The sequence below is a fragment of the Neofelis nebulosa genome, chromosome 7 (assembly GCF_028018385.1).
Source record: "Neofelis nebulosa isolate mNeoNeb1 chromosome 7, mNeoNeb1.pri, whole genome shotgun sequence".
In the NCBI taxonomy this organism is placed as follows: Eukaryota; Metazoa; Chordata; class Mammalia; order Carnivora; family Felidae; genus Neofelis; species Neofelis nebulosa.
Window position 1 is genome coordinate 33,452,502 of NC_080788.1, and position 21,598 is coordinate 33,474,099.

The 21,598-nt window shown below is 36.3% G+C and overlaps 1 protein-coding gene across 8 annotated transcripts in view; it reads right to left on the reverse strand.

Moving 5' to 3' along the window:
* The window catches only part of NEO1 (neogenin 1), a 237,793-nt gene that overhangs the window by 103,363 nt on the left and 112,832 nt on the right, over positions 1 to 21,598 (reverse strand). For all 8 annotated transcript variants that reach the window (XM_058737118.1, XM_058737117.1, XM_058737116.1 and 5 more), the window contains exons 6-7: positions 5,810 to 5,964; positions 4,124 to 4,244 (exon numbers count right to left, since the gene is read on the reverse strand). In XM_058737118.1, coding sequence (XP_058593101.1) covers positions 4,124 to 4,244; positions 5,810 to 5,964 — 276 coding nt within the window. The remainder of the gene's footprint in view (positions 1 to 4,123; positions 4,245 to 5,809; positions 5,965 to 21,598) is intronic.

The window sequence follows — 21,598 nt, forward strand, 5'->3', positions numbered from 1 at the left end:
GATCTCTATATTCTTGACCTTCCCCCAGCAGTAGAAAGCTTTTTTTGTCTATTGCTCGGTGGTAGGGCAGGTAGGATTTTCAATTGTCCTTGGTCAGCCTCAGTATTAGGCAGGTCCTGCGCATCAGAGGGTTCCTCCCTCGGGAAGCAGAAGGGTTTGGCTTCTCATCTTCCCCCCCATAAATTTATGAAATAAGCTTTCGGCCCCTCCTGCACTGGTTTGAGGCTTAAAGGAGTTTGAGTAAATGAGAGGGGTTTTGTACCTATCTATCAGCAGCTACAGATTACCTCTTTTACCTCTTCACCACCAAAATGACTGTTCTTTTTTCTTTTTAACGTTTATTTATTTTTGAGAGAGACAGACAGAGATAGGGTGTGCATCGGGGAGGGGCAGAGAGTGGAGGGAGACAGAATCCGAAGCAGGCTTGAGGCTCCAAGGTATCAGCACAGAGCCTGACGTGGGGCTCAAACCCACAAACTTCAAGATCATGACCTGAGCCGAAGTTAGCTTAACTGACTAAGCCACCCAGGCGCCCCCAAAATGACTTTTCTCAAGTCTCTGACTTGCCTCCAGTCTTCACAATGAGTATCTTGTGGAGTTCCAGGGATATGTATTTGCAAGCCTGTATGAACTTCCCTTTCATCTGGGGCCCTGAGGTATTCCAAACTAGTTCATGCTTAGTCTTTAACTATCACATAAAACTTTAGCTGATTTCTTCTTATCCACTCTTACAGCAGCCAACTCTTTTGTGCTCTGCCAAAGGTGAAACAATTAATGACCCATTCCTTGGGGACAGGAGAGTGTTCAATTCTTTGGAATTTAATTTACTTGGCTGCTTTGCAAGCTCAGCTCTCTGATGGACTCAGAAAAATTATGATTTTGTAAATCATCCAGCTTTTTTATTGTAGGTGAGAGTGGGATGTTCTATGTCCACTATCTATACCTGAGTAGAAGTCCCCTTCCACTTCCGTCCACCTTCCTCTTCTATTGTGGAAAGGCATCACCACTCTTCTAGCCACCCAGAAAAAGCCCGGGAAGTATTTCTGACTTTTCTATAATAATGATAATGTTTAATATCCAATCAGTTGATAAAGTCTGGATTAAATAAATCACTAATATATATATATATATATATATATATATATTTTTTTTTTTTTTTTTTTTTTTTTTTTTAACGTTTATTTATTTTTGAGACAGAGACAGAGCATGAACAGGGGAGGGGCAGAGAGAGAGGGAGACACAGAATCTGAAACAGGCTCCAGGCTCTGAGCTGTCAGCACAGAGCCCGATGCGGGGCTCGAACTCACGGACCGTGAGATCGTGACCTGAGCTGAAGTCGGACGCTTAACCGACTGAGCCACCCAGGCGCCCCATATATTTTTTATTAGGATCCTTTCTATTTTTCTAGTATAACTACTTACAATGGTCTTTTTATAACAATATTCCTTCAACTAGATGCCCCCTTCAATCTGCCATCTATTTCTTTTCTTGGGTGTGTGGGATGGTTGTATTTTCATTTTTTGGCTTTTTACGTTTTTATTTTAATTCATTAGTTGGCACACAGTGTTGTATTAGTTTCAGATGGACTTCTTCTAAATAAACCTGACTGTATCATCAGACTGCCTAACTACAGTATTGTTCTGACTATTTACAATCAAGGCCATGATCATTCTGATCTTATTCTGTCTTTACAGGCTACCTTCCTACAGGTATAGGTAGTCTACTCTATTTCCATACTGACCCAAGCCCTTTTTTTAACATTTGGAAATCTTATAATTCAAGGCCTATTACAAAGGGGACACTTTCCATGAAAAAACGTCCATGATCGCACAGACAGAATTCCTCTCTTCCAAACTATATGCTGCATTACTGCTTTATTTGTACTATAAAAATAACACTTATTATGGACTAGTATTAAATTGTACACATCTCTTACATCCTTTACAATATTATAAACTCCAGACAGAGATCAGACCTTATAAACTGTTATATTCTCTTTTTAGCTTTTCCACATACATATTTATCTTGCAAATTAAAAAAGCAAAATTAATAACATGCCACTTCCTTCCTTATAATCCATGCATTCTTAATTCATCCCTGACAAGGCTACTAAAAAATTTTGCCAGCCCAGAAATGTTGTCTGGTTTTGAAATGTTGTCTCAAAAAGGAAAAAAACACACACTGCAACTATAATGATCATGCCACCCATTTTCAGAGGAAAACCCAATTAGGTTTAGCTTAGGGACCTCCTGGCAAAGCCAACCATCTTTACTATTAAATCTGTAATGGTGATCCCAAACACAAATATACTGAAATCTCTTTATTTATTAGTTCCACGTAAATCACCCCAAGAGACTCACAAATTTTACCAAGGGAAACCACTGCCGCTGATAAAAAGAAACAAGCCTATCTACCTTCGTGCCTGGTTTGGTAATCATACTCAGGCACTTTGCCAAGATGGAAAAGTAAGAAGTTTCTACTAAATCATTTTCAATAAATAGGGAAAGGTATAGTCACAAACAGATACAGGAAGAAAAAGAACAGCTCCAATATTTTATTCCTTTTTGTAACAGTACTCTTAAATACATTTTCGAGAAAGAGCATGTAAAAATCCTCTATGCTATTTTAGTGAAAAGCCGGGGTGGGCGCCATCTTTGCCACTTAGCTTTCCCAACGAGGCTCTGTGGCTGGGGCCACACTGGAACCTGAGCTTAATTGGACTCAGATACCAGATGACATGTCAAAAGCTTTATCTTCTCCATGTACTCTTGAGAACTGCACAAAATGAAAAATGCTCCTCGCTAAAACAAACAATACATCCAACAGGTATCCTTATCAATTTGACACAGAACTGTTATCCAACAATTCAACTTCTAGTAATTTAGTGTGAGAAAATAATCATGTAAAGAAGCTCAGCACAGCACTGTTCATAATGGTAAGACATAAGAAACAATTTAAATATTAATAGGGAATCACTTATACAAAACAAAGTGCATATATACTGTTCAACAGTGGAAAATGTTGAGTTTACTGACATGAGAAGATGTCCACAGCATGCTGTTCTAAGCAAATGTGTTATTCAACCACATACACATCTGTTCATGCTCATATGTAGTACTCCTAGAAGGCACGACATGGGGCATGTGCCATTACCAATTTATTGCCTCTCAACTCCGAAGTCATACTTTATTGCCTGCTCTGCAAAAATGAAGCTGGCCCGTTTATCTACCTTTCCTCTGCAGCGGACATATGTTTTAAATTTTATCAGTGTAGGGTGCTTCTCCCAACACTCCAACCCCTCAGGTGGTTTTGTAGCAGAAAGCCTTCAGGGAGACATCCCCTTGTGACTGGTCTTCTCTAGCACACTAGATACTGGGTTTTGAGCAGGGTTTGACAGCATAATAGCACAGCAATTACTCTGTTGTCCAGTGACACATGGCCACACTCTCTCCAACACGGTCTGGATTTTAGTCCTGAGGGGTTGAACACTCTCTCTCAGACCTACAGGTTGTGGCTGCTCTTTATATCTGCCATTCTTATATTCACTAGAGTTCTCTTTACTTCTTGCTAGCCAACCCTTTGTTAATTTAATCCCATTATAGTTCATAGTTCTGTGTATTAACGATCATCTGTTCAAATTATTGTGTGGTTTCCCCATCGACTTTGACTGATATAGAGTAGGGTTTTTTTTCCCCCTTTTTACTTTTCAATGTTGTCTGGTCTTATAATAAGCAATTTTTGTGCATGATAATCAGAAAAGGCAAGTTATTTTTATTTTGGAAAAATTTAATGTAAAATAAACATTACCTCAAGTAAAGTTTTTCTATTTTAATAGAGCAGAAATATATTTGTAAAATTAAAATAACTGAAATGTGAAGAACATTCATGTAAGTCTGTAATTTTACAGTTTTCCTTTTCAACATTCTCCAAAGTTGTGTTTCTAGGCCATTTTAAGCAACAGAAATTATTTAGACTGCTTTCTCTTCCTCTTCGCTATGCCATATACTGGCCTTTACAAACAGGATATTAATCACGGGGTATCCCAGAGTAATAGGTACTGTGACAGGTACTAGTTCCTCGACACAGTCAGCCTCTTTCATTTTACTATTTCAGCCCCTCTTACCATGTTCAAGGATTATCAGTTGGGCTCCAGCTTGTACATTTCCAACATCATTCTCAGCAATGCACTGGTAGAACCCTTCATCTGATTTCACCAGACCCAAAACTTGAAGATTATGTTCCTTCTGAGAAAGAAAAACATAAACAAAATGTTATGATTCAACTGATGAACATTAGTTGAAAATCTCAAGAGGATGCTCTTTCTGGGGAGGAAGAACAAGTAAAATTGTATGATTCAGCTATCAAAATATCTGTCTATGTACCTGTTAACTGAATTTTATTGACAAGGTACTGATTTAACTGCCTAGTACAGGAAACACTGTAACTAACCAATTAAGAACTTAATCCTTATAGAAAGTAATACCTACAATGTTTGAAAACCTACATCTTTGTCTGGAAGAATACCTGACATACAATACCACGTGACCACAGCAAAAGTCTGAATTTATGAATTCAAGGCACTTTCTTAAAATTATCTCTAATATCATTAGTTATAACAGATTAGACCACAATAAGTTAAGTGAGGCCACATATATACGGCTTCCCTTAAATTATAAAGTAATATAAATGTCAAATACTGTTGTTATTAATATGGTTTTAAGATTTTTAAGAATACTGTGAAAATGATAAAAGAGTAAGAAAATGCCAATTTAGCTGTAACACACTGCTTTTTAATTAAACACTTGTGAATTACTTTTTATAACATACAAGATTATGCACTTCAAAATAGAAACTATATTCTTACTAAGAATGAATCACTAATGAGAGAAATTTATAATAAGACATTATATCATTAACAACCATAGTTACTTCTGATTATTTCTATGAATGTCATATATGTACCTTAAGATATGAATCCTTATTACCAAAACCTAGACATTTCTATTACTAGGATTAAAACAATGATAACAGTAGACAATATTTACTAAGCATTTAACCCTATATAAAAAACAAAAAACAATTAATGGCTCGGTATTCTTAAATAAATTTAATGCTATTTAATTCTTAAGGATTTTTTTTTATCTATTGTCACAACCCTGGGTCATACTTATTTTGAAGGGCCTAGAATCAGTATATATGAAGGACAGATGCTGCTCTTTGAATAGAGATATGAAGAGAGCAGGTGCACACACAGGATAATCATTACCAAGAAAATAGTGACAGCGGTCTTTAAAAGTGCTAGCATGTCTGAGTAGAAATACTAGACTGCTGATCAGATCTGGATCTTAGGCTTACTTCAACTACTGACATGCTATGCGATCCCATAAAAACTACCAAAACATGTCTAGGCTCAGCTTTCTTATCAGCCAGTGAAGAGATTACGTTCTGTAATATTTTTCTATCTTCATCTGCGGTACATAAACTGGCATGTGGAAGACAACAGATCTCTTAGTGACTGCATTTAAAGACACGCAAAGGGGTGCCTGAGTGACTCAGTTGGTTAAGCGTCCGACTCAGCTCAGGTCATGATCTTGCGATTCATGAGTTCAGGCCCCATGTCGGGCTCTGTGCTGACAGCTCAGAGCCTGGAGCCTGCTTCAGATTCTGTCTTTCCCTCTCTCTCTCCTCCCCCACTCAAGTTCTGTCTCTCTCTCTCTCTCTCTCTTTCAAAAATAAACATTAAAAAAATTAAAAGAAAATAAAGACATGTAAAGGTTTCAGAGATAAGCGTCCTCTGAAAAATACTTACTACAATCTTAAAGTAATCACTTGGGATAACCACATCTCCATTCTTGACCCACTTCACGGTTGGAGTCGGTTTCCCAGTCACTTCACATTCGAATACGATATCCATGGACTCATGAGCATATATATTCGTCGGCTGTTTCAAGAATTCTGGTTGGACTTTAAAATAGAAAGGAAATTAGGATATTAATAAAAATAAAGATAGCTAGCTATTCACATTTCAAATAATTTTTTTAAATCATAGAATTCACAGGATTTTTACTTATTATTTGAGGCTTTCACATAGTTTTACAAAAGCATGTAACATATATTCAAAACATTTGTTGGAACTCCATACATATCTTTACGAATTGTATTTTGGTACAATTAACTGGAAAGATAATTATAAAGATAATTTCTGAGATTCCTTGTTGATAAATATATATTAAGTGGACTATATTGAAGAAATTGATGATATGAATATTCTAAACTGTCTAAAAATGAGTATTAAAAGACTACTTCCCTAACGTTTATACCATTTCGGAAGAACCATAACCAAAATTTTTTTAAAAACTGAGAAAACTAACATTATTTTTCTTGTCAATCAGCTGAATAAGTAACAACAACAACAAACACCAAAAAAAAAAAAAAAACCCAAAAAGGGAATATAAATGTCATATTAGAGGTCTTAAGTAGTTCACTCATGTAACATCCCTCATTGCATGATATAGTTTTCAAGGGTGGGAGAAAGAGTGGCAGGACCTTCGGCAGAAAAAGTCTGAACATTCCAGTATCTCTCTCTCCCTGCCCTAAAGTTGTAAATCACTGACTTACAAATAACAGAGGAAGACTGAATTAGAAGGATAAGAATAGATCATTTAGTCAACCTCCAACCTAACATTGCAATTTCCTATACAACATCCTTGACAAGGGGTCTCATTAATCCCTATTTCAAAATTTCAAATGATAAGCCTCCCTGTATCAGAAAGCAGCAAGTTCCACTGTAGGGGAGTTCTATCAAATGAGCAACCATGACAACAGCAAGGGTTTGTTTTTGTTTTTGTTTTTAATGGTTGAGCTAAAATGTGCTTAGCCTGCTGGGATTTTGATTGGGATTGTTAAATTTGTGGCAATTTGACATCTTAACTATACTGAGTCTTCCTTTCCCTGAATTTGGTTTACCTTTCCATTTATTTAGTTCTGTGGTTTCTCTCATCATTGTTGCCTAGTTTTCAATATACAAATCTTGTTCATACTTTTTTTTAGGTATTTCCCTAAGGATTCTGGTGCTACTTTTTTCATACTTAATTTTTTATTTAGTTTCCAATTGTTCACTGCTAATATGATTTACGTATATAACTTTTTATCCTATGCTCATGCTGAACTCACTCATTAGTTCTAGTAGCTTTTTATAGACAATTGGGGGATTATCTACATAAACAATCAGGTTGTCTGTGAATAGAGACAGTTTTATTTCTTCTCTTCCAATCTGCTTTGGTCTTTTTTTTCATTTTCTTGCCTACTCCACAGGCTAGAGGGCTAGACTGGGGCAGGTCCTGGGAACAAATCCAGGGTTAATGAAGAGTAAGAGTAGAGTAGAGCAAGTAGGTAGAACCCCAGAAACTGGTAGGAGCCAAGGATGGAAAGAACACATGATCTTAAGAAGCAACTTCCTGCTCATCATCAGTCAGACCCATGGTACCCCAGCAGGTTAACTTTCCACACACAAGCTCAGGTCTGTGGAATCTAGAAGATCTCCTGTGGACCAGTCTGGCCCATGGCTGTGTTCTCTGGCAGCAATTATACCCTCTCTGAGGTCTGAATTGCAACCTTAGACTGGGATGCCCTTTTCCAAGTTTGTTTGCTCCTTTTGCTCTAGAGGTAGTACCTGATCCTTCAGTATTCCTTAGAGTCCTTTGTCCTTTTTAGTAGTTAAAACATTTTTACTAGTTAATAATTCTTTATATTAATATTTCTTTGTTCAAATTCCTGGTGTGATTTTTGGCCCCTGACTGGACCTGGGCTAATACACTAATGTAAGTCTCATACACGCTGCCAATATTTCTTCCCAATTTTTTCTTTTGTCTTTTAACTTAAGGCACCTGTTGTTCTACCAAAATTGTCAATTTGTCAAATGTGGTAAAATTTATCAGTTCTCCCTTTTTTGGCATCTATATTTTGTTATTCTTGCTTCAAAGGTTTTCCCTGCCTCCATACTATAAAAATATTCACTTGCAATTTCTTCTAGTATGTCTGGGAAACAATCTGGACATCACCAAGTATCCAGCTTTACATTTTTCTAAATGGCAACCTCAGTAATCCCAATAACATTACATGATTTGAAATCGTTTTTTGGTTTTAACTTTAAAAAAAATTTTGTTTTGAGATAGAGAAAGAGAGAGAGAGAGAGAACGAGCCGGGGAGGGGTAGAGAGAAAGGGAGAGAGAATCCCAAGCAGGCTCCATGCTGGCAGCACAGAGCCCGATGTGGGGCTCAATCTCACAACCCTGAGATCATGACTGAAGCTGAAATCAAGAGTTTGACACTCAACTGACTAAGCCACCTAGGCACCCCAAAATCGTTTTAATATTAAAATCCTATGTATTCTTGAGGGGCAGTTATTTCTGGATACTATGTGGTTTCCCTGATCTGTCTATTCCTGCACTAGAACCAAAAACTTAATGACTGTAACTACACATTTTAAAATATTTATTTCCTCAAAACTTTCCTCATATTGTTAGTTTTTTGTTTCGTTTTGTTTTGAATTCCAGATGAATTTAGACTCACCTTTGGTCAAGTTTATCTGCTCTTTCTCAAAGAAAGCATACAAACAAGAACAACCCAGAGTTTTCATTTTAGTGCAATAAATTTTAGATGCAGGAAAAAATAATGTATTTTCAATCCTGAGTGTTCCCTATTTAAGATCAGATGTTTAAGCTTATTTGAATATTATTCAATAATGATTTACTTTAAAGACACTGCAATGACTGAAGTCAAGAGATTTACACATGAGTTTTAGTTTTACCAGTAGACATTTTGTTGGCCATGGGTTTCAGTCTGCTCCTATACTAAATAAGGAACTCAACCGGACTATTCCTAAATACACCAAGGTCTCTAACCAACTGCAACATCATGATTTTGGTTTATGTATCTGATGTATGACAATAGCTAACATTCACGAGTACCTTCCACTTCTTATCATTATCTCCCACAACAACCCTACTATTTAGGTCCATTTTATAGACAAGGATACTAACACACCGAGAGGCTAAGTAGCTCCATCAGGTCACAAGGCTTAGTCAGTGACAGATCTGGATTTTGAACCTAAGCAGTCTGACTTTAAACCCTATGTTCTAACTTTTTACTTTAGAGAAAGTAATAATAAACCCCATGTACTGTCATATAGCTTCCACAATTATCAACTCATGGCCAGTGTATTTCATCATCTATATCCTAATCTACCCCATGTCTTTCCCCAGGTTACTCTGAAAGCAAATCCCGGGTATCACTTTATTATATATAAGTATTTAAGTAAATTCCTCTATAAAACAAGAATTCCCATTTCTAAACAAAACTATAATACCATCATCAGGTTGGTATCTACAATAATTTCTCAATATCATCAATTAGCCATCAATTAGTTAATTTTACTAACTGGCCTACATTTAAAAAAATGATTTATTTGAATTGGACAAACAAGGTACATTCATTGGTATTAATCTGTTGCTTACTTTTCTTTTAACCTACATGTTTCCTCTTTATCTCCTATCTTTGTTTGCAATTAATTTGCTGTAGAAATCATCTGCTCTATAAAGTTTCTTGCAGTCTGTCTTTTGCTGACTGCATGCCATGGTGGTATTTAAACACATTCGTCCTGCATTTAGCAGTTAAATGTAGAAGCTTGACTGGAGTTAGGCTCCTTCTTATTTTTTCAAGTCTATTTCATAAGTAGTGCCATGGTCCTTCTGTCAGGAGAGTTCGTGACGTGTGACCATCTCTCTTTTTGTGATGTTAGCAGTCTTATATACTGTGAAATAATAATATTCTTATTCTGTCATTCCTTCTATAAAAAAAATCCCATCAATTATTTGGTTATCCTTAAATATACCTCTCAAAGAAAGAGCAGGATAAATGTTTGATTTCTTCCCTTATCAATTTTTCAAAATAATGGTCTGGCTCTCTAATATTCTCCCAACTGAAGGGAATCACTGAAGGGTTTTTTAAAAAGTACTCTTATGATTTCATGGATTAAAATAAATTTGATTTGTTTCAATCCATGCAAGTTATTATTCTTTTGATTCACAAACTATCCCCCTTTCTGACTACTGGAAGCCTTAGTCCACTGAAAGTTCCTGAGTCCTTTTTGACATGATCCTAGTGGTCTTTGGTATTTTCTGGTCACAGTTTTAGGCACTATTTGTGGACAAAACTAGCAATTATATACTTTTTAAACATAAAATTGATCATGATTTCATTCTGTTCTCCAATTAAATTCAAAACCATAGGTTTTAACTAGATCATAATAATTTCACATCTGTATTTCTTTTCTCTCATACTAAAAATCCATTCTCACTGACACCAACTCATATGTTTTATCTTACACTCAGTAGGCTCAGAATAATGATACCAATGTTTCCACCAACAATATAATACCAGAAAGCAGCTCAAGATTTTTGTAGTTTTTTTTGTCCTCAGCATATATCCCATTAGATATATATGGTCCAATTGGCATTTTACATTTATTTGTAATAATAACTTTCTTTTTTTTAAATGTTTATTTGAGAGAAAGAGAGAATGAATCCCAAGTGGTCTCCATGCTGTCAGTGTAGAACTCCATTTGGGGCTCAATCCCACAAACCTGTGAGGTCATGACCTAAACTGAGCCACCCAGGCGCCCCTGTAATAACTTTTACTTGGAATTGTAACTTTCTGTGTGGCTATACTACCAACTAGATACACATTTGGAGTCATTTGTTTCATTCTACTTTCCCCTTTCTGAAATTACTTCGTAAAATCTACAAAAGGAAGGTATACTCAAACAAGTCTTGCTTCTACCCCTGCTTTCTCCACCCTGTTCTCTCTCTTCCCCTATAGGTAGCCATTAAAAAAATTTTTTAAGGTTCAGCCTCCCATTTTAAAACTTATAAGCAAACACACACAATTTGTCCCCACCTCTCTTCTTCAGATTAAATAGTAATGAGGGAGTGGCTAAGGACAAAGTACAAGCTAGCAGACCACCCCCTTCCCCCACGGTGGGATACGTGTGATATTCCTCAGGCACTCCTTGTTGCCCAAGAACAAAGGAAAGGAAACAAAACAAATGGCCAACTGATAGAGATCACAGTCATACAGGACAGGAGTCTCCATCAGTTTGCAAATATCTTAGTAAATTACAAGAAAAAGGCAATCTTATCAATAACCTGATCTCCAGAAACTGTAGACTCAGTTTCCTGGAACTCTAACATCCCCTTCCACAGTGATGTAGGGAACACAGGCAAGAAGGAAATAGCAGGTAAAATTAAATTCCCTTATAACCTGTAGCCCATTGACAAATACTTGAGGCAAATACAGAGTATAACATTTCTCCAGGAATCCTCTGCTGTCACAATGTTAATGCCTTACTAGGGGGGAAACAACCAGCTTGATAATAGCAATGCCTCAATTTTAAGAGTCCTCTTTAGCATGTCAAAGTCCCTCTGGAGGCCTCCCATATGCCTTTACCTCCCCAACTCCACAGTATAAAACCAGCCATTCTTCACAACCACAGTGCAGCTCCTTCTGCCCACAGGTCCTGTCCCGGTGCTTTAATAAAATCACCTTTTTGCATCAAAGACGTCTTCAAGAATTCTTGGCCGTCAGCTCTGGACCACCCCATCATCACCCCAAAACCTCATCAGTAACACACTGAACAATCTTTGTCTGCCTTTAAAGCCTGCAATCTTAACTACTAGGGTATCATGTTTCTGAGGAAATGATGTATTTCTTGAGTCTCAAGGACTGAGACTCCCCGTAAGGCAGAGTAAGTAATTCTGGAAAACACAGCAAAATCCTCTTCAAAAAATCCCAATTAATATGATTTTAGCATGCATTTTTAGTAAACAGACTTTCAAAGACTATTAGAAAAAATTATCACAATGTTCAATTCATCATTTACTTTTTCCCTTTCATGAATTACAAAATATAGCCTTTAAAATGTGCTCTGGATTTTAACTTCTCTGTAGATAGTATTCACACCAATTAAACACAATGTAAGAGCAGATGTTTGTGGTTGGGAAGTTAAATTGATAACCAGAGAGCAAATGAGTCAATTACCATAAGAAAATAAGCGTCGTAATGGAAGATTATGCATTTTGTTACCAAAGAGATAATTAAGCTTCAAATTCTCTTTGACAGCTCCCTATCCCTTCTAATGCCATCATCATTACAAGAATAATTTTAATTGCTAAATGCACAAGTAGAATTTAATACTAAAACATATTATACTTGCAAAATTCTTTTGCTGGAAACATCACTTAATTCCATCACTGTTTTGCAACGTTGGAAATTACCACTCAATTCGAACAGAAAACAATGTAGGGCCAACAGCAATGTTTCAAGGTTACTTTATTATGCTCTTATTTGGAAGATTATAACAGTTTTCATTTACATTACCTCTGAATTGTTGGAATTTCTATTGTTGCATTTTAAAGGTTTAAGCATTGGAATTCCTAAAAAGCTCTTTAAGTAGAGAAATAAATCAATTCTGTCCATTTTACTTAAACTGCACACTTGCTGTTCTTAAGCTTCTTTTCAATTATTCACAAAATTACATGTAAGTCCTTAAAAAACAACAACAACAAAAAAAACCCCAACAAATAAAACCCAAGCATTTTAACAGGCTTAAATTCCTTGAGGATGTCATTTGGCAATCTAATCAACAAGTCTGCTTTAAGTACTGTCTCAACTAACAAAGCAAAAATACATTAGAGCTCTCCAACATTTCTCAAGAAAGCCTCTACTTCCAAAGAAAGTGAATAGGTTTTCCTTACTCTCCAGGAGGAAATTATAATTATGGAGCAACATTGTGACAAAGTTGCCTTATGACCTTGAAATTTTGTCTCCTTCCTTCCCCACGCCTCCAGCTTCATCACATTTCCTTAATTCTCCCCCTCAAGTTATCTAACAGGTACTCAGTTGTCCTTAGGATCTTAACTAAAAACATTTCCTGATCCACTTCTCCCCCAGTTTTTGGCTATCACTGCCCTATTTACCATTGAAAACCCAGCAGATCTATTTACCATTGGCTATCTTGGCTATCACTGCCCTATTTATCATTGAAAACCCAAACAGATGCTCAATGTCTATTTGTCAGCATGAATGGTTATTTGAATTCTAAAACTTCCATTAATCAGCAGAAGATGCTCAGATAAGAATTTTTCTCAAGGATTCTCAAGTTTTTCACAGATTCAATGTTTCATACCATTGTTTCTCCAACAAGAGTTCATAAATTTATTCTTTGCTATCTGTGAATTTTCTGCATGAATTTTAAATGTTTATGATAATGTAAAAATTTAATAAGCATGTTATTTCAGCACTCACATTCATACATACATACCAGTTGGCTCTGTAATGGCAGAATTCAATCCCAATGCAATGTTACTCACACTTTGGGTCTTACAGTCCTTATACGTCTTAAACTTGAGAAACTGTGCTCTACAAGTAATTATTTTTTAAGAATTCTCAAAAATCTTTACTAAACATAAGCTCCCCCTCCTTCACAAGACTGGGACATACTTAATCTTTGCATGGTGTCACAATATTGCCATGATGAACATCACCTGTGTACCACACCCCAACAAAGAAGGTACGAGGGCCTCAAGGTTGATTACTTTCGCTTGGCACTATAAGTACATTAGATAGAAATGCTCCCTTAATAGCTGTACTCAATTTGTCAGTTCTCTGCTTTCAGCCTTGTAGCAGCATACAAATAACTTAGGATAAGGTTTCTCCAAGTGAGATCCACAGACTATTTGAAGAGTTACACAAAGTTCTGTATTGGGCCTGAGAAAAATACTGAGTGTTGGGCCTCACACTACCACATACTTGAGAACTGCAAAAGATGAGGCCACAAAATCCACATTTTAACAAGCTCTCTGAAATTACTCTCAACCATGGTAAAGTGTGAGAACCCTGTGTTAGGGGTCAGTCACTCAAGGAGATAACTACATACATTATCACAATTTATATAGAGAGAGAGCTCCCCAATTTTTGTGCCTGCTGGAACCATTGAATTCATTCATTTGCTCACTCATCAAACAAATATTCAATAAGCAACTACTGAGTTAAAAAAACATTTTAAAGGATGCTGTGAAGGAGAATGACAATAAAGACATGCTTAATAAGTGTTATATAGATGGGAGTTCAAATAGAGAGAGAGATGACTAACTACCGATGCAGTGAAGAATACATAAAAAATTGGTCCAGTGGTTACCTCTCAAGAGGATAACTGGGAAACTGGTAAATGAAGAAAGATGGACAGTGACTTGTTGCCATATACTCTTCCCCTTGATTTTTAAAACTGTGGTAAAATACACATTACAGAAAATGTACAATCTAAACCATTTTAAAGTTTAAAAAAAATTTTTTTTAATGTTTATCTTTATTTTTGAGACACAGAGAGACAGAGCATGAGTGGGGGAGAGGCAGAGAGAGAGGGAGACACAGAATCCGAAGCAGGCTCCAGGCTCCGAGCTGTCAGCACAGAGCCCGATGCGGGGCTCGAACTTGTCAACTGCGAGATCATGACCTGAGCCGAAGTTGGACTCTCAACCGACTGAGCCACCCAGGCACCCCCAATCTAAACCATTTTTAAGTATACAGTTCAGTGGTATTAAGTACATTTACACTGCTGGGCAACCATCAGCATAATCCATCTCCAGAACTCTTTTCATCTTGTAAAACTGAAACTCTATACCCATTAAACAGTAACACCCCTTTCCTTCTCTCCCTACCAGCCACTGGCAACCACCCTTCTACTTTCTGTCTCTCTGCTTCTGACTACTGTAAGCACTTCACATGAATTGAATCATATTTTGTCTTAGCATACTGTCAACGTGCATCCATGTCGCAAAGCATGCGTCAGAACTTCCCTCCTTTACAAGGCTGAATAACATTCCATTGTATGTACATATCATGTTTTGCTTGTCCACTCATCTGCAACAACTGGGTTGCTTCTAACATTTTAGCTATCCTGAATAACGCTGCTACGAACATGAATGTACAGTTAACCCGGGAGACCATGCTTTCAATTCTTTTTGAATATATATCCAAAAGTGGAACTGATGGATCATATGGTAATTCTATTTTTAATTTATTGAGGAACCACCATACTGTTTTTGACAATGGCTACACATTCCCATGAATCGTAGAGAAGAGTTCCAATCAATTTCTCCACATCCTGGCCTATACTTGTTATTTTCTGTTTTGTTTTGTTTTGTTTTGAGAGTAGCCATCCTAATTGGTGTGAGGTGCTATTTTATTGCACCATATACGTTTTTGAAACATTTGACTTTTCCTAGGTTCATAGACTATTTAAGAAAATTTTACTGAGTACTGGTTTGGATTTGTCTGTTCCCCCCTTCTCCCTATTCTTTCAGCTAGTTCTATCTACTGAGAGTGTCTCTGTTTTCTTTTCTCCTTCTCTCTACTTTCCTCATTTTCTAATTTTAAAAGCTGAATAAGTAGTCAATATAGAAGGAGTAAACAATACAGAAAGAAAGAAAGAAAGAAAGAAAGAAAGAAAGAAAGAAAGAAAGAAAGAAAGAAAGAAAGAAAGAAACAGAGAACAGAAAACAAAAAATCCTTCTCTATACCAAGCCCCAAACTACCTGTCAATTATCATATCTTCCCCAGAGATAAACACTATTTTTGGTGGGTAAGCTTCCGAAACTTTTTTCTATGTATTCCAAACACATCTCCCTCCCTCCCTGTCTGTCTGTCTGTCTCTCTCTCTCTCTCTCTCTCTCTCTCTCTCTCTCTCTCTCACACACACACACACACACACACACACACACACACACACATACACACACAGACACTTTAAAATATAGAATGGATCAGCCAACAAATACTCTTTGGCAACCTCGGTTTCTCTCACTTATCAGTTTATACGACCATCTCTTTTTTGACAGCAGCACAGTGGTCCACAGTCTGACTACACCATAATTTATTTTACCAGTAATGCTTTAATACACATCCTTATACACAGATCTTTGCACACATGTCAAAGAGTTTCAAAAGACTAGATTCCTAAAAGGAATAACTAGGTCATGGTGTTTTCCTATTTAAAGACTTTATACATATTACCAATGGTTGTATCAGCTTTATACTCCTGTCAGAGAATCACTATCAATGAGACTATTCAACACTCTCCTGGAAGTTCTAATAATGTAATGAAATAAGAAAAAGAAAAGAAATATAAATATAGGGGTGGGGTTGGAAAAATCTCTCCCTGCCACTCCCCTCTCCCCAGTATACCATGGCAATGACTATTTAGAACATTCAAGAAAATCCCTCTCATGGAGAAATTTCAGTGTGCATTGCTGTACTATTGGTGGGGGGGGGCAGGACAATAATGTAATCAAGTGGATGATAATTAAACTATGGCACATCTAGTTAAAGTATATTACAGTCTTCCCACTCAAAGTATAGGGAACATCAGTACTGGCATCATTTGGGAATTTATTAGAAACACAGCCTCCAGGGGCGCTGGGGTGGCTCAGTCGGTTGAGCATCTGACTTCGGCTCAGGTCATGATCTCATGGTCCGTGAGTTCGAGCCCCGTGTCGGGCTCTGTGCCAACAGCTCAGAGCCTAGAGCCTGCTTTGGATTCTGTGTCTCCCTCTCTCTCTGACCCTCCCCCGTTCATGTTCTGTCTCTATCTCAAAAATAAATAAATGTTAAACATTAAAAAAAAAAAAAAAAAGAAACACAGCCTCTGTACCCTACTCTAAACCCTCTGTCTGAATCAGTATTGGCATTTTAACAAGATCTTTAGGTGATTTGCATGCACATTAAAAGTTTGATAAGCACTGCTTTCAAGAATTTATATACTGATACAGTCTTATATGTACAAACATGAAAAAACTAAAGCTTAAAAAGTCAAAAAGCAATTTGCAGAGCAACACAGATGGTATGATCCTATTTGTTAACAAAAAAACCCAATATATTTCTAGATGTACATGTACACAAATACTTTCTAAAAACATCCATAAGTATATACATACTAAACTAATGGCAAAGGTTACCTCTGAGAAACAGGGTGGGAATGGGAAAGGAGAAATGCAGAAGATTTACTTTGTGGATACAGTTTGATCCTTTAATAACATTATACTACTTATATAATTTAATTTTTTTTAATGTTTATTTATTTTTGAGAGAGAGAGAGAGAGAGTGTAAGTAGGGGAGGGGCAGAAAGACAGGGAGACACAGAATCCAATGCAGGCTGCAGGCTCTGAGCTGTCAGCACAGAGCCTGACGCAGGGCTCAAACTCATGAACCTTGAGATCATGACCTGAGCCAAAGTTGGAAGCTTAACCGACTAAGCCACCCAGGCACCCCTGTTACTTACATAATTTAAAAAAGAAAAACAAAACCAAATAAACTGAAAAGCGAATAGAGAAATAAATTTTTGTAAGCTAACAAAAAAAAAAAATGATTAACGTGCTTTTCAATGTCACTCATATTCTCATACAACCAAGAAAAGGTAAATTAAAAACTAATTCATGCTACAAAAATAATTAAATAGCTGAGACAAAAAGGTGCAGAGTCCTATCGCATGGCCAAATTCTAAACACTGGAGGAAAAAGACCAAATGAACTTTCTGTTCTCACAGAGAATGACTTGAAAAAAATCAGGAGACAATCAAATAAAATACAGGCAAAACAAATATTATGTAAGTGTATAGAAGACAGTAAAAAAGAAGTGTTATTTTTCTGGATTTTTGCCTTGTTTGTACTTTTATCAGTTCTTTTAAAAAAGTATTTGTTGTGGTTTCTTTTCTCATCGTAAATTCTCATTTTGCACCTAATTTGATACTCATTTTCTTACAGAAGGCCTTAGTTTTCACTCCAGGCCCCACAGAAGCTAGATCTGCTTGTTACATTTAATGCTACTTCTACAAACATATTCGCTTGAATAGGCACAGAGTATCTCTGGAAGGATACAAAAGAAATTAATAGTAGTGGTTGCTTCTGTAAAGGGGGTAGGACACTAGGTAATATTTCATTATATATCATTTTGTATCTTCTATCTACCTTACCTATTAAAAACGTTGAGTTAAAAATAATAAAAGTGGAGAGACATGCATACACCTGGCTAGGCAGACATGCTTGTGTCAAAAGGTCAACCATAACTCTTTTTATTTATTTTTAATTTTTTTTTAACATTTATTTATTTTTGCGACAGAGAGAGACAGAGCACGAACGGGGGAGGGGCAGAGAGAGAGGGAGACACAGAATCGGAAGCAGGCTCCAGGCTCTGAGCCGTCAGCCCAGAGCCCAACGCGGGGCTCAAACTCCCAGACCGCGAGATCGTGACCTGAGCCGAAGTCGGACGCTCAACGAACTGAGCCACCCAGGCGCCCCCCCATAACTCTTTTAAAGTCAATCTACAAATTCAATAAAATGCCATTTAATATCCCAAGAAAAATTTTAAGAATATTTGACAAGCTGATTCCACAGTACTTCTAGATGAAAAATGTTGAGAAAAATAATTTTTTTGTGAATAACAATGAGAGGGGATCCTCTTAACAAAATATCTAAACAATAACTGAGACAGTACAGTATTGATGTAGGAATAGACAAATTTATCAATAAAATAGAGTCTAGAAATAAGACCTACACAATTTGGAAATCTGGATTATAAAGTGTGATATTTCAAATAACTGGGTGGGGGGAGCAAGAACAGTGGTGGGGCAACAGGTAATCCATTTGGGGAAATATTACCATATAGCAAAAAAATCCCCACAAAAACCACCAAAACAAAAGAAAAACTCCAGATGGATCAAAAATCAAAAAGTAAAAATAAACTACAAAGCAATAGAAGAAAATGGGAAAGAATGTTTTTGAATAAGGGGGAGCAAGATACAATTCCAAAAGGAAAAATTCCAACATAGTTGACTACAAAGAAATAAAAATTCTCTGTATGATAAAATACACTTTAAACTTAAAAGACAAATTACAGGAATGTTCATGGCAGTTTTAAGTTGCTAAAAATTGGAAACAACTCATATGTCCATCAAAATGAATAAACAATTACGGTATATTCATACATTAGAATACTACTCAGCAAAAAAAGGAACAAACCACTGATACAATCACATGGCTGCTTTCAAATAAGTATGCTGAAAGAAATAAGACAAAAACAGGGTGTATGCTATGCAATTCCATGTATGTGAAACTCCAGAAAATATAAACTAATCTATAAAGACAGAAAGTAGATTACTGGTTACTTAGAGATAAGGGGTGTGTGAAGGTGGGAGTGCCAAGAGGCATCAGAAAATTTGGGGAGTAATGAATAAGTTAATTATCTAGATCTTGGTCATTGTTTCATGCATGTAAACCTAAAATTTATCAAACTGTACACTGTAAATGTATGCAGTACATTGATGTCAATTATATTTCAATGCAGCTGTTAAAAAAATACAGGTGAAATATTTGAATAAATTATTTGTAATTCATATGTCAAAGAATTGGTATTCAGAATACATTAAAAAATTCTACAAGTCAATAAAAGATAATCCAAACACTCTCCATTAAGAATGGACAATTAAAGGGGCGCCTGGGTGGCGCAGTCGGTTAAGCGTCCGACTTCAGCCAGGTCACGATCTCACGGTCCGTGAGTTCGAGCCCCGCGTCAGGCTCTGGGCTGATGGCTCAGAGCCTGGAGCCTGTTTCCGATTCTGTGTCTCCCTCTCTCTCTGTCCCTCCCCCGTTCATGCTCTGTCTGTCTCTCTCTGTCCCAAAAAATAAAATAAACGTTGAAAAAAAAAAATTTAAGAATGGACAATTAAAGAGAATAAAAAGTCAAAAAAAATCTGAAAGATGTCAAATCTCTTCTGAATTAAAAATCCACTACTAGGGAGTAAACAAAGTGATACCACCTTTCTGAATGGCAACCTGGCAAGATGTATCAATACTTAAAACATGAATACCTTTTATTTTAGCAATAATAGTCCTAGGAATAATCATAAAAAGATAAAGTGTGCAAGTGGATATGTACATCTATAGCAGTGTAATTTACCACAGTAAAACACTAGAAGCCACCTAAATATTTATTAAAAACCTGGATAAACACATGCAAACACTGGAATACTGTTATCGCAGGGGTCAGCAAAGTATGTTCCCTGTTTACAAATAAAGTTTTACTGGAATACAGTCATGCTCATTAGTTTAGGTAGAGTCTACAGCTGTTTTTCTACTACAATGGCAAAAATGAGTACTTGTGACAGGGACCAAAAGGTACATGAGACTAAAACACTTATTATCCAGTCCTTTAAGAAAAGTTTACTGACTGCTGTAAACCACTATATACAATGTACATCTGTGTGTCCTGACACAGAAAGATGTGACCATGATACCCAATAAAAACATGCCAAAATCAGAATTAATGGTATCATTTCATATTTTAAGAAACATGGATTTATTGATGAGTTAATATATTTCACCAGTATATATAAACTAAAATAAATAAACTAAATAAATTTATAAATATATATAAACTAAAATGTTAACCACAATGCTATTTGTGGGTGATGAAATTATAAGTGACTTATTTTTCTTAACTTTCCAGATTTCTTTTGGTTTTGCAGAGGGAATACATAATATCAAGTATTTCTTATAATCTAAAAAAGCGATGAAGTTATTTTTGTAATATCAATTTACATTCTGGAGAAATAATTTTATAATCTCATTACAGAAACCTTGAATGAGTGAATACGGTTTGCTGAAGAATAATCCAATCAAACCCAGTAAATGATCATTAAGCTTATTGTGAACTAATTCCTCATCTCCAAAGATGAAAAGCTTGTTCTTAAACATGTTCCTGATTTATCAAACTGCTACTGGCATATTTTTCATTCTTTACTACTCATGAAAATTCTCCAAATTGGCCTAGCTTAGAAAAATCTTTGCTTCCTTTGTCCATATGCAAATAAGAATATATTTATTTGAAAATTCTACACAGCAGCTGAAAATAAGCATTTTAGTTCCTGTAGAAGTTCAGTAAATCACAAGCTTCAGCAGTTTAGTACAAAGCAGAATATCTGTTTTTCAAACCGTTGACCCACTGGTGTACCTAGGGCAGTCCAGTGGGCATAGTCAACTCTGGTGCAGAAACTGAGAAAGGACAGTCTGTAGAGGTTAAAAACAATAATCAAACCAACGTAAAGTTAAAGTTGGTCTGCTTTTTATTACCACCATGTGCCAGCAATTCTCCACAACATCAGTGATACAAGCCTCCTTCCCATCAGAGTGGACTCCCCCACTACTACTTTGTTAGCTGACCCTTCCTTTGGTGTTTTGTGACATCAATGTTTAAAAACACGGAACAGGAAGAGAGGATGGGGTGAACAGAAAACAGTGCATCTTACATAGTGTGAGTAGGTACTGTTTCGTAAAATGTTTGCTTCAGAGACAGATATATCTGTATTTACCTATATCTATAACCTGTCTACATAATAGATATAGATCAATAGAAAGGTGCAGGATCCAATATATATATTGAATTGTGGCATAAAATGTATTTCTTACTATTTGTAGTAGTTTAAAATGTTTAA